At 46.7% G+C, this 12,926-nt stretch overlaps 3 protein-coding genes across 5 annotated transcripts; 1 reads left to right on the plus strand and 2 right to left on the minus strand.

Annotated features, from left to right (window-relative positions):
- Positions 1-37: 37 nt before the first annotated feature.
- pisd (phosphatidylserine decarboxylase) lies at positions 38-6,645 on the plus strand. Of its 2 annotated transcripts, XM_077585831.1 has the most exons (9): positions 38-116; positions 858-901; positions 1,011-1,144; positions 2,264-2,398; positions 2,829-2,930; positions 3,084-3,207; positions 4,011-4,169; positions 4,996-5,156; positions 6,093-6,645. In XM_077585831.1, the coding sequence occupies exons 1-9, from the start codon at positions 73-75 to the stop codon at positions 6,321-6,323; spliced, it is 1,134 nt and encodes a 377-aa protein (XP_077441957.1). In that variant the 5' UTR covers positions 38-72; the 3' UTR covers positions 6,324-6,645. The 2 variants fall into 2 exon arrangements, with proteins under 2 accessions (XP_077441957.1, XP_077441956.1); XM_077585830.1 differs by lacking the exons at positions 38-116; positions 858-901; positions 1,011-1,144 and adding exons at positions 1,160-1,428; positions 2,038-2,179.
- Positions 6,646-6,949: 304 nt separating this feature from the next.
- rnf224 (ring finger protein 224) lies at positions 6,950-9,482 on the minus strand. Of its 2 annotated transcripts, XM_077585833.1 has the most exons (3): positions 9,024-9,482; positions 8,617-8,793; positions 6,950-7,399 (listed from the first exon to the last, which is right to left on the minus strand). In XM_077585833.1, exons 2-3 carry the CDS (start codon positions 8,791-8,793, stop codon positions 7,040-7,042), a joined length of 537 nt encoding a protein of 178 aa, XP_077441959.1. In that variant the 5' UTR covers positions 9,024-9,482; the 3' UTR covers positions 6,950-7,039. The 2 variants fall into 2 exon arrangements, with proteins under 2 accessions (XP_077441959.1, XP_077441958.1); XM_077585832.1 differs by having other exon boundaries at positions 8,617-9,482.
- A 451-nt stretch (positions 9,483-9,933) lies between these two features.
- Positions 9,934-12,127, minus strand: LOC144063882 (uncharacterized). The gene is made up of 2 exons (XM_077585835.1): positions 11,981-12,127; positions 9,934-11,193 (listed from the first exon to the last, which is right to left on the minus strand). Exon 2 carries the CDS (start codon positions 11,175-11,177, stop codon positions 10,944-10,946), a length of 234 nt encoding a protein of 77 aa, XP_077441961.1. The 5' UTR covers positions 11,178-11,193; positions 11,981-12,127; the 3' UTR covers positions 9,934-10,943.
- Between the last annotated feature and the right edge of the window lie 799 nt (positions 12,128-12,926).

A 12,926-nucleotide genomic window follows, 5' to 3' on the forward strand; every position in this document is an offset into this window, starting at 1 on the left:
TTTTGGTTTGAAACGAATTGACTGCAACGAAAGTCATTTTACGTCATCGAACGTCACTTCCGTACACGCAAGATGGCGGCGTCCTTGTGGACGGTGTGCGGCCGGAAGATTTGCAGGTATTTGGATTTTTGGATATTTTTCTTGTGAAATCTTTCAACACAACAGTCCGATTGAAGTTGTGACGTCATTAACGCGCGACTGCGCAAGTGTTTTACGTTCGGCCGAGGGACGTATGACGCGCACAGCGTCCACGTGTGATCAAGTGGAGGGAAACAGGCTTTCACGTTGGTCTTTTTGTTGAACCAAGCGTTGTCACTTTTCTTTTTTTCTAAACAAAGCTTCCCTTTTCTATGGGGTCGAATGTCTTATGTTTTCGTGTGATGTCGGACGAATAATGAACCGCTTTGTATCGGTACCGGTAAAGACTGTTTACGTTTTGCAGTCGCCGTTCTAGCTCTATTTTCTAGTGAAATTTGTGACAAAATGGCTTAAGAAAACTAAAGAGACATTTAGTACTGGTAATTACACATTTAAACTGTTGTTGTTTTTTATGCGCGCAACATTGTCACGTGATCATGTGCAGTCAACCTGACGTCACGTGCTCAGGTTGGCGCGGTCCCAGTCAAGCCTTGTTGTCGCAAAAAAGCGATGAAGCCCGCTCGGGTCCGAGGGTCCAAACGGCACTTTTGGGATAATAATACGTACCACATTCAAATGAATGGGAATGACCTGCATCCCGCTTGACTGACACTTCATGCTGTCATACAAACAATGAAATCAAAAGAAGCGGAAATGAACAATAACGCATTGAATGGGTTGTCACGATGCTAATGCTAACGCTAGCGTGGATGTTTCAGATTTCGCCCTTTGAGCGGCGGACAGCGACGCTTCTTCAACACTGGTAAGTAAAAAAAAAAAAAGAAAGAAAAAGAGTGTTTTTCAAATCAGCACTGTAAAAATGAGGCGGGCAGACTGAGCCGAGGGCCAATCATCCGTCTCCTTTCTGTCAGGCCGCAGCTTCCTCTTGCGTCCTCGGCCCCTCCCCCTCCTGGTGGTGACGGGCGGCGGTTACTATGGTTACCAGCATTACAAGAGGCGGGACCCGGAGGATGAAGCCTCGCCCGCGCTGGCTACGCCCACTCAGGTGAGAATTAGGGTCGTGGGGGCGGGGCCTCAGGAGGGAGAGTGGGCGGTTCCCTGCGAGGCTTGAAACACGCCAGTGAGTCATCGCGCTCGCGTGGGAAACCAACGACGGCCGAGGACGCGCATGGTGGGCGGCGGCTGGTGTCGGCGCCGCCGCGGGCCGCGTAGTGGGCGTGATGCCACGTGTAGGAAGCGTGAGCCGCTGCGGCGTGTTGGCAGTTCGGGGGAGAGAGGAGGACGAGGAGGACGAGGAGGAAGGGTGAGGCGAGCGGCGGCTCGACTCAGGTGACACCAGAACACCAGTGTGTGTTTGTGTGCACGTGGATTTCTTTGCTGTGTGTTTGTGTGCACGCGCACGTGTGTGCTTGGCATGTTTTGTTAGCGTGAGGCACTTCCATGTCATGCATGTGTGTGTGCGTGCGCGTGTTGGAGCATGAGACGAGGCTAATTCCGTTTGATCCCGCGTTAACCCACTTAGTTAGCGCACACGCACGCACGTACCCTGCGCGGGTTTGTGTGTGAGAGAGCAGCTAACCAGTTGGTTCGAAGTCCATCATCAACATGCAGTCGTCCCTCGTTTGTGGCGCGGATTCCAAAACATTCCGGCAACAAAAGCGAGTCTCCACAATTGAAAGCGTCACTTTTGTCCGCCTCTCACTGTACAATCTGTGACTTTGAATGCATGTGGCCGACGTCCACAAATGAGAAGCTTCGATATGTGCTAAGTAACCGTTAGCCGCAGTGCTAGTTGAGTTGAGGTGCGGCCGGTGCATCAACGCGCACGGCACAAATGGGCGCCGGCGCCACCAGCGAACGGCGATGTGACGAGGGACGACCGTCGCGTCTGTTCTCGTCCTCTCCTCTTCCTCACCCAATGTTGAATGAACCAATCAGACTGCAGCTGCCGCATGTGGCCCGCCGTCACCTGAGCGCGCTCTGCACGCGCGTGCGTGGCTCCGCCCCCTGGCGCCGCTGGCCAATCGCGTTCATCTGCGACTTCCTGCCTGTCCGCGCGCTGCAGCCGCTGGCCAATCGCGTGAGGGCCCGACTCTGATTGGACGCACGTGAGCGGCGCCGGCCGCGCCTCCTCTTGACGTGCAGTCTGGCGTGCGTCCTGCAGGTGGCGCTGTATCGCTCCTTCCCCACTCGCCTGCTGTCTCGAGCGTGGGGTCGCGTCAACGGGGTGGAGCTTCCCACGTGGCTCCGCAAACCCGTCTACTCGCTCTACATTTGGACCTTTGGAGTCAACATGCAGGTCAGAGCGCGCGCACACGCACACGCACGTTTCCTGCAAAACGATGTTTTTGTTACAAATATGATGTGATCTTTTCAGCGAAATTCTTTTTTCCATCATTCCTCGCAATGCGTTTAGGGCAGAGGTGGCAAACCCGGGTCCAGAAAGTCAAAACACCGCCACAGTTTGCCTTTAGCCCAGCTGCTAGCTAGCTAGCTCCCTAGCGGCTAACTGAGCCGGGTGCTCGCTAGCTCGCACCTGAGCTCAAGGCAAACTGTGGCGGTGTTTTGACTTTCTGGACCCGGGTTCGCCACCTCTGGTCCAGGCCCTGAATGAGCGAAGCGCTCTTCACTGTCAGGCGGCAAAAAAACATTTTGTTGGTGCTGAGCGTTGCGTCGGCCTTTTGACTGGCGGCGCCCCCTTGTGGTCACTGCGCTGTGTCGTCCAATAGGAAGCGGCAGTGGAGGACTTGCGTCACTACCGCAATCTGGGAGAGTTCTTCCGGCGCCGTCTTAAAGAGTCGGCGCGGCCGCTTTGCTCCGCCTCCTGCCTGGTAAGATTTGCTCAACAAGCTCCTCCTTCTCCAGCGTTTGGCCACAAACAAAAACAAACGAATGAAAGAAAAGGGGCTTGCTTCTGAATTTGTGATGATGATGATGATGATGACGACGATGATGATGATGATGACGACGACGTGTGGCGCCAGGTGTGCCCGGCCGACGGCAGGATCGTCCACTTGGGTCGCGTGCTGAATTCGGAGGTGGAGCAAGTGAAGGGCGTGACGTACAGTCTGGAAAACTTCCTGGGGCCGCAAGATGGCCGCAGCAACTGTGAGCCACAAAACAACACGTGCGACTCCCGCCACGATGAGCATCGTGATTTCCTGTGCGACTCGCATGTTGTCACTCCTAAATGACTCTGGAAGTGAATTTGAGTTCAAACTTTGGCTTTTCGTTCTTGAAACGAACTTCAATTGTGATGAATTCAAACGTTTCCTTTTGTTTACACAATTTTGATTCAAACTCAGTTGAATCCATTTCCTAATATTAACTTCTGTTTATTAATTATACTTTGGTACTTGTTAAATGTTAAACCTTTATTTAATATATATATATATTATTTTCAAGTTTTATATATTGAAAGGTATTTGTTAAATGTATTTAAAGAAAGATTTTACTATTAAACAATGATGAACATTTACTACCACCAAAATTAATCAATACAATTTAACATTTTAAAAATAAAAAGAGTACAAAAGTACCGAAAATTGGTACCGTTGAGCACTGGTATCGATTCCCAGGTATCGAGTATCGCAACAGTACCGGATCAAATGTGAAAAGTACTGATCCCGGAAAGTTTGATTATTTTTTTTCAAACCCAGCCCTACTAATTAGGGAGGTAACGAATTTGAAACATAAAAGGGCCAAAACATGCCGTATGAAAATTAAACTGCAGTAAAAAAAAAAAAAGTAGCCACCAGAGGGTGCTAGAACAGCACAAATGGAAATCAAGCTGACTTGTTAGCAGATGTGCTTTAAATATGGAGACGAGACGACGGCGATATTGTTTGAATGTTGCGATCTCACGAATGGCCGTTCTGGTCACATCGCTTCTCCTAATGTGACCCCTGAAGCGACCCCGGGCACGAGTGCGGACTGCTCGTTCCGGGACGGCCTGCTGACGAGTCCCGACAACGAGCTGTTCCACGTGGTGGTCTACTTGGCGCCCGGCGACTATCACCGCTTCCACTCGCCTGCCGACTGGACGGTGGCGCTGCGGCGGCACTTCACAGGTCAGCACGTCCGCTTCCTGCTTCCTGCTTCCTGCTTCCTGCTTCCTGTGGCCAACTTTGTGCATGTGTGGGAGGGGGCGGGATGGAGCTTGTATTGGTGGGGTTGCAAAAGGTTTTGGCTTGTGGTTTGCGAGAGGCTTTTTCAGTCAGTGTGAGTTCAAAAAAAAAAATGATTACAGGAAATTTTCCATCCTGCGAGAGTTTTGGGTGTGATTTTTTGCGTGAGAGGTTTTTGATCTTGAAGTGAGTTTCGTGTGACAGCGATGGCTTTCAAAATCCATACATATGGATATCGAATCCCGGAAATTCCTTTTCATAGCCCAATATGGATTCATAAAACCATGAATCCATACTTTTAATACGCTCCTCAATCTAAACTGAACGCGCCTTCGAGCGTCACGGGGAAATTCATTTGACAAAAAAAAGCACAGTGCTTTTGCCACTTTATTGACATAGTGCTGAGGTTGCAATCAATTTCAATCATTATTGTTTTGATCAGGTCATGTTCAATAAAACATACCTGATTCACATAACTGCATTGAATTCCATTTTCAATGTAAATATTCATCATTTTTTTCCATACTAATGCACCAAGTAAAGGCTCGATACACCAACTTGACGTCGGGAGTCGGCCAGCGTTGGGCCGACGACGTGCGCCGTCTGATCGGTGTACAAAAGACCGCGTGAAGTGGGATCCAGTTGGAATATGTGGCAAATGTGAATGGAATCCATTTTGGAAACGTGAATGCAAGCCCCATCCCTGGCGCGTGCGAGTACAAGAGAGAGCTTGATTCTCGTGGCTAACCCAAACGCGCGCGCGGCTCAGGTTCGCTGCTGTCGGTGAGTCCGGGCGTGGCGGGCCGGGTCAAGGCGCTGTTCTGCCTGAACGAGCGCGTGGCTCTGAGCGGCCAATGGCGGCACGGCTTCTTCTGCTTGACGGCCGTGGGCGCCACCAACGTGGGATCCATCCGCGTCTACTTTGACCAGGTCGGTGGCCGGCCCCGCCCACGCACGCCGCATATGATGACATCACTGACGTGACTTTTGAGTTCATATTTCTTGCGACAGGTCTGCGAAGGTCCGAGAAAGCGGCAATAACGCTTCTTCCCTCCCCAGCACTCGCCTTTTTTTCTTTGGCAATAAAAACAACTAAATAGATACGTATCAATAATACAAAAATAAAAAGCGAGATTCAAAAAATCGATCTAAAAATAAATACATAGAATTAAATATCAATCAAAAAAACGCTCTCCCATTTCTTTCTTTATTTTATGCTGCAGAGGCTCTGTCAGGTCAAAATGTCCTTCAAATGAGGGGGCGGTCCCAAGCCTTTCTTGGGTCGGGCTCCGCCGTTGCAAACTGGAGTGAGTGAGCAGGTGGGCGGACAAGCAAGTCTCGCTTGGTGGCGCCACCAACGGACGGCCATCTTGTCCGCCGTCACCACGACTCAAGTGACAACTTGTGCTGACGGTACACAAGATGGCCGTCCATTGCTGGCGCCGGCGAGACTTCCTTTTCGCCGACCCGCTCACTCGATGGAAGCTTGAAGGGCGGAGTTCAACCCAAGACACGCTTAGGACCGCCCCCTCATTTGCATAACATTTTGTCCTGGCAGAGCGTCTGCAGCATGAAAGCAGAGCAATTTTAATTTGTTGATTGATATTGAATTCTATTTATATTTATTTTTATTTTTTGAAACTTGTTTTAATTGTGTTTATTTTTGCTTTTATTTATTGATTGATTGATATATTGTTGTTTTTATTTCCATTTTTGTTCATTTTTTTTATATCCGTTTCTATTTTCACTTTTAGGCATTTATTTATTCATTCATTTTTAATGTTGACAGTTTTGGTTCTCCATAACGGAGGAGCTAGCTCGCTAGCTAACCTAGCGCGCGGTATGTCCGATTTGTGTCGCTTTCAGGAACTGCAAACGAACGCGCCTGGCGACAAGAAAGGCCGCTTCCGCGACCTTCATTATGCAGAAGGGGCGGAGCCGGCTAAAGGGGGCGTGTCCCTGCAGCGGGGGCAAGCGGTGGGCGAGTTCAACTTAGGCTCCACTGTGGTGGTCCTTTTCGAAGCCCCCAAGAACTTCGCCTTCAGCGTCAAGCCGGGACAAACGGTCAGGGTGGGCGAAGGGCTTGGCAGTCTGTGATTGGCCGACCGGCTGACTTGAACTTGAACTTGAACTTGAAAGGGTGTTGGGGAGGGGTGAGATTGAGGACATATCCCACAATGCCCTGCAGCTGCTGTAGCGGGCAAATCTTGGAAATGATCCAATTGGGTCAATTCAAGTCTTTTTTTTCTTTTTCTTTTTTTTTTAGTTCAGAGGAAAACGACGCCATCTGATTTAAGCCCTGCTCCTAAACATGTTTTTTGGGGTCGGGTCGGGAGGTTATCCTCCGTATTTTGAGGAACTCTTTTCCCACGATTCTCCGCTGATTCACAATAAATAAACAATTCTTATGAAATTATAATGAGCGTCAGTTATTGTCCGATTTCTGTTATTTGTTCAAACTCCATCCTCCACATTTTTTTTGAAGAAGGTTAATTATTTGCACATTTTTGGGCGGGGGCAGCCCAACTTATTTGTGCTATTAAAAAAAAAACATTTTTGCAATGGCAAATTATATTGATCATCAATTTGTTTTGGTTTGGGGTCAGGATTCCTGCTCATTTGCATTTCCAACCATCAAGATGGACGCCCGTGGTCTATTAAGTACAGTAGTTGCGATTGTTTTGACACTTTTATTCGATATTTAGATTTTGATAGGTGAAAAAATGGTTCATGCGAGAAATCGAAGTCAAGGAAAGGAGCGCGACAGATCACATCGATCTGAAATAGGATATGATTAGACCCCGCCCCTTCTTTTAGCTCCGCCTCGGACAGCAGCAGCACAACCAATAGGAGAGCGGCTTGCAACAGTTGCCATGGCGATGAAAGCGCGGCTCGGCGAGGCCCCCGTGCGGCCACGCGTCTGCGCCGGCGACCTCCTTTCCCGCCGCCCACGTGCTCTTCCCGCCGTCGGCCGCCGCCATCTCGCCGCTGGCCGCCGCCATCTCGCCGCCGGCCGCCGCCATCTCGCCGCTGGACGCCGCCTCGGCAAGGCGAGGGGCCGAGCCGGCGTGCGTCTTGAGGGCCAGGAAGCAGGCCAGGTCCAGGTCGAGCGCGGCGGCGCCCCCGCGGGGACGGGGCGTGTTCTGGCGGCATTGAGGACACGGGATCCACACCTGGCGAGGCGAGAGCAAACGTGAAGGTTGGTTCGACGTCGCGTCCAGTCCGGTGGCGTGCGACGCTGGCTAAAAACGGAGCGCGTATTATGTCCTGATTGATTGGCAGTGTTGGGAATAACGGCGTTCGGTAACTTTGGGTTTTGTTATTTTTTTCGGACTGATCCAACTCATGATTCTCCCCATTTTCGAAACGCCGTTATTGTGACTGCGTGTGAAATGCGTTGCGTTACAAGGCTCGAAGTTAGCTTACAAGAAGTTGTGCGGTGACTGGCTCTGAAAACGTGAATTTGCGCACAGTCGGAGGCACTGTTGTTGTCGGACCTCGTCACAATAAAAGTGTCTTGATAGCTGAAATGTATATTGACTTTTATTTTGGAGGTGCCGCGGGAAGCGTGTCACGACGTGACGGACGCGTCGTCCTTCCTTCCTTAAGGCTTAGCATTTTAGTTAGCAAAGACAACTTTGACAAAAGTGACATTCATCAAAACAACAGTAGAGATTTACCGAAAAACGGGAAAAAAATGGAGTAGTAGTTATGGCAAAGATTTTGGCCATGATAGCATTAAGCACTGCATATTTCATAGCATTGGCGATTTCTTTGATATCTTATTGATTATTTTAACAATCAACAACAAAAAATGCCCGTGAAATCCTGGAGAGACGGGCTAGGACTGGCTACAAATCACCTATCGAAAACATGTGCCACAAATCTCCATATATCCAGTATTTATTTTATTATTATTATTATTATTATTATTATTATGATTGCTGAAGTAATTGGCAGTGGTAGAACATTCATCACCACTCCAAATTTAATGAATAATAATAATTATTATTATAATATAATCATTATAATTATTATTATTCACAAAATTATTGAACTCAGTAACTATTTTAAGCAAGTAATGAGTAACTATAATTACTTTTGTAAAGTAACTTGCTGAGACTTTTATTTTTGAAGTGTTGCCGTGGCAGTGTGTCGTTGTGGGATTTTCGGGAAAACTGCCGCACTCCATTTTCAAAATCATTTCAACAAAAATAAAGTAAAAAAAATCTTTTTTTTACTGTCATAAAGGAAAAGAATCACCTTTGCGTTCCTTAGCTTATTTGTTGACTCGAATGTGCCGAATTTTTGCTGCAATGTTCCCACCGTTGCGAATAAAGTGTCGCTGGCTTGTGGGAGGGGCTATCCGCCGAGAAAATGAGGAATTCACCTGCTCGTTGATGACGGCGTCCAGTCGCTTGACGCACGCCTGGCAGAAGGTGTGGCCGCAGTGCAGTCGCCGCGGCAACCGGGCGGCCAGATCGTAGCGGCCGAAGCACACGATGCAGCGCAGGGCCGGCGCCGCCGCGCCGCCGTGCGCCTCACCCGCTTCGTTGGACATTTTCATCTAAACGCACAAGTTGAGCTTATTTGCAGATGATTGATCGTGAATGATCGTTCGTCATGAAGCCTTTTGGCAACGCGCAAGCCAATCCCAGCGGCAGGTGTAGTTCCGTGTTAAACCACAACATGCCAGGGCAGCACTGAGCTGAATTAACAAATGATTCAAGCTCCCTGGCAAAAAAAACATTACACAAAACCCAAAAACTTTTAGAGGCTGACTTTCGGAAAACACACCTGATGATGTCACATCCTGTCTGTTTTGGACTTTGATCTTCTCTATCCCTCGGCGGCGTCTGACTCGCTCGTCGTCGTCGTCTTCAGCGTCACTTCCTGGTCACCTTCACGGCACTTTTGTTGCATTTGGATGAAATATTCAAGAGCTCTTTTTCTATTGGCTGCCGCTGATCAGGTTGCAGCAGTGAACAGCGGTTGCCTAGCAACGGGACTCCACGCCGAGCCGCGTGTCACTTGTGAATGGACGCCTTATTTGAGTGTCACATGATCGTGATCATTTTTCAACTTCATGTCACCCCCAAAAAGATTGACATTTTGTAACATTCAACAACGTCGATGTTTGAGCTTGTATTTAGTTTTTGCACATTTTTTAAATACTATAAGTGATGTCAAAATGTATTTTAAGATGTTGTCATTTCTTTCTTAATTTAAATGTGGTTTTGTATTTTATTTAAATTTATTTCATTAAAAAATGTATCTAAATGTATTTATTTTAAATTTAAAAAGGTGGTCTTGCTATTTAACTATTCTCTTTTCACAAAAAAATGAATAAAAATCACGACAATTTAGATTGTTTTCTTAGTAAGTCAAATTTAATTTACATTTTTTTTAAATAATATATAATAATATGTATTGTCTTTTTTCATGAAAATGAATTCTACTATTATGTCGTTATATTTGGTGTGTGTGAATTTGCATTCTATTTTAATGGAAGCCTATTGACGCCACAGCAGAAAAGAAAAGTTGAAGGTCATCAGAGCGCTTTGACGTCATCTCCTCATTCGTCTGCCGGTGACGCGTCAGCATCAGGAGCAAAATGTTGCTGCACGTGTCGCCACCTGCCGGTTGAAACGCGAGCGCCCCCTGTCGTGCTGCCCCCAAATCACAACACAAGAGCGACTAAAAGAGCAACGTTTACGGCATCCCACATTTTTATGTCAGTATCAAAATAAAATAATATGTGTTAGAAGAGGTTATTGAAAAGAAATACAATTCCATATGAGCTGTCAAATATATAGTAGGAAGATACAAATCATATTTTGTCATTTTCTGTACTGACTATGAGGAAACAGTTGATCAGGGAAAACATTTCTGGGAAGAGAAAAACAGTTCTGACTCAACAAGTTTGCTAGTTGTTGCCTTGACAACGACCTCCTCCACTTTTGTTGACCTTCATTATCCTCGCTTGACCTCGGCTCTGTTCCAGTTTGGGTCAAAGTTTGACAAACGTTTCTACATCTTGAAGGATAAAAAAAATCGCTTTTTTTTGGAGGCCAAATGCCAGTCCCTTTATTATATTCACAAAAACGATAAATCAGCTGATTACTTAATTTTTACTTCTTTTTTTTTTGCTCTTTATAATAATAATATCGATATGAATTACTATACGGAAAGAATATTTGACTGTTTTGTTTTGTCCTTTAGTATCTATCAGAGGCAAAAATGGGCCAATATTTACAAAAAAAAAAGTCATTATTTTGTCTTATGTCGCAATGTCTTGATGTGAAAAATAAAGCCAGCAAAAATCATCATCGAGACTTTTTGGGGGTGCCTTTGAAAAGGTTGATATCGGCCAAGAAAATCAATTGGTCGATGACTGGGTCAGGCGCTGATGAAAATGCTGACAGTTGGCAAACATTCGGACATTGCAAACCATCAAAGCAACATTTGAACACTAAAAGAAAAGCACAGCTGGCGAGTTCGTTCAATTGACAAACAATTGACACCTTCAGTCTTTCATGTTTCAGTTCAACGGGAGGTCTGTCGGTTGTGCGAGACGAGCTGTTAGCCCTTTGCAGCTAGCTGCTAACAGATCAGCCTAAAAAAAAAACGGCGGCCATTTCACTTGTCTTCAGTCGACGACGTCTTCCTTCAACGGGGGCCAATCGGCCACGGCGCGGCGTCCGTGCGGCTCTGACATCACTTCCTCCTCCTGCATTGGTAGCAGCATGCGCAGCGCCCCCCGCCGCCCTCCTCGTCCGCTTCCTTCACCAAATATGGCGGCGGGCTCACGTAGGGGTTCGGGTCGCTTCCGTTGAGCGCCGCCGGGTTGGCGATCACCGTGGCGCCATCGGCCGACGTGCGCAGGTGGGCGCGAGGGATGGTCACCTGACCGTACGGGTTGTCCAGCGACACGCGGATGTTGGACGACATGGCGCCGCCTGGCGAGCTGACGGACAACCGGGAAAAGAGGGAAAATGTCACCAATGCTGTCAAATTGGACGTGAGCGAAAATCTTGCTTCAGAAGGACAAAATGCAAACGTGCTCAAAAGTTACAGTAAATTGGATTCATCCACAAGCACAAATCTTGAATCCAGACATTATTGAATCGAATCCTCGTGTTTGGGGAGGGACCGACACAAAACGAAAAAGGACGACTGATACAGATTTTTAAATATCGGCAGCCTCTTCAACTACCCGATACATTGAAATCAGTCCTGTAAAATGAGGCCCGACACGATACCTGCTATCGAAACATGACATTCCTACTGTCATAACAAACAAAAAGAATTGTGACAAATTTGAACTCTGGAATGAATGAGCTCAAAGTAAATAACATCAAGTTCCTGTGATGAGTTGTTGAACGAGCCTTTGGAAAATGCGATCAAAGCTTGAAATGTTTAAAACGATCACACCTAAAATCTTGACCCCGATTCTCAACTTTCATTGTTATCACAAGAAAACGATACTTAAATCACTGGAATCATCTTGAAAATGCCGGTCTTATGCAAATCAATTCCAATTGGACGTTTTTATTGCCTTTCATCAGGAAGTATCGGCAAACAAAGTCAAATTGAATTCTCAAAGCTCGTTGAATTGTTGTAGTCAGATTTGAGCCTTGGCGGAGGTCTCTGCTTCCAAAGTCGCAAAGAACAATCTGGATGCCGAAACGTAAGGCGAGCCTGAGATTTGAGCAGCGAAAAGACGCCAATTGAAGGAGAAAAGCGCCACTTGCCTGCTGAAGCTGACGTACTTGGAGGACGAAAGTCAAAACAATGGAAAACTTGCAGCCGCTTTCTTTCGCTCTCTCCTTGTTTTTTTTTTCCAGCATGCTTGAAGCTGGCTCGACCGCTCAAACCTGTTCAACTGGACGACACGCCCTCTGTAAAGTGCAGCCACGCCCCCTTTCTCTCAACAAGTGGAATGTTGACAAAATGAACAATAGGTCTCATTCGACCCAGATTTTTTTTTTCAACCATCTTTCATGTCGTGTCCTTTTCGTGGGTTTGCAAAGAATTGGCTTGGAAATGCCCGCGATGAGGTTTTTCAAGCTATTTTCAGTTGCACTTTCACACCTTTCATTTTGAACAGGTTGTTCTCATTAATAGTCAATTTGAAATATCAATTGAAGTTATGTGCCCCCCAATCACTTTTTTCTCTCTCTCCTTCTCAGCACCTTTGACAAAGCCGTCTTCCACGAAAAACACAACTCAATTCTGGTTCCAAAATGGTTTGGAGTTTCTCCCCACAAGAATTTAAAGCTGGTTGCTGATGCAAAGTTCTGGGCTGTGCACAAGAAGCGGGTCCATTGTCGCCCATCAGCCATTTTTTCCTGACTCGAACGAGCGTGTAGAAATGTAGCCATGGCCAAGTGGACCCGTACTTGATGAAGGAAAATCGGATCCACTGCTTTTGCAAACCTTTCGCCTTTTAGAGGCTTTTGTTAAAAAAAAAAAAGTTATGTCACAGAGCCATTTTGAGGGATTTTAGGTGATTCTTAGCAGTAGAAAAAAAATGTGGACTTTTCAATAAATGAACTTCTGTGATCACCGCATGGTGGTATGATTATATTACTTTATGCATTTTGAGTGACAGTTAAAGTCTGATGAGAATGTTCAGGGACCCCCGAAAAATAATTCTGCTTATAAAATAGATAGACACTTTTCTTCAGCCTCTAAATA

This window comes from Vanacampus margaritifer, chromosome 14 (genome assembly GCF_051991255.1).
Source record: "Vanacampus margaritifer isolate UIUO_Vmar chromosome 14, RoL_Vmar_1.0, whole genome shotgun sequence".
In the NCBI taxonomy this organism is placed as follows: Eukaryota; Metazoa; Chordata; class Actinopteri; order Syngnathiformes; family Syngnathidae; genus Vanacampus; species Vanacampus margaritifer.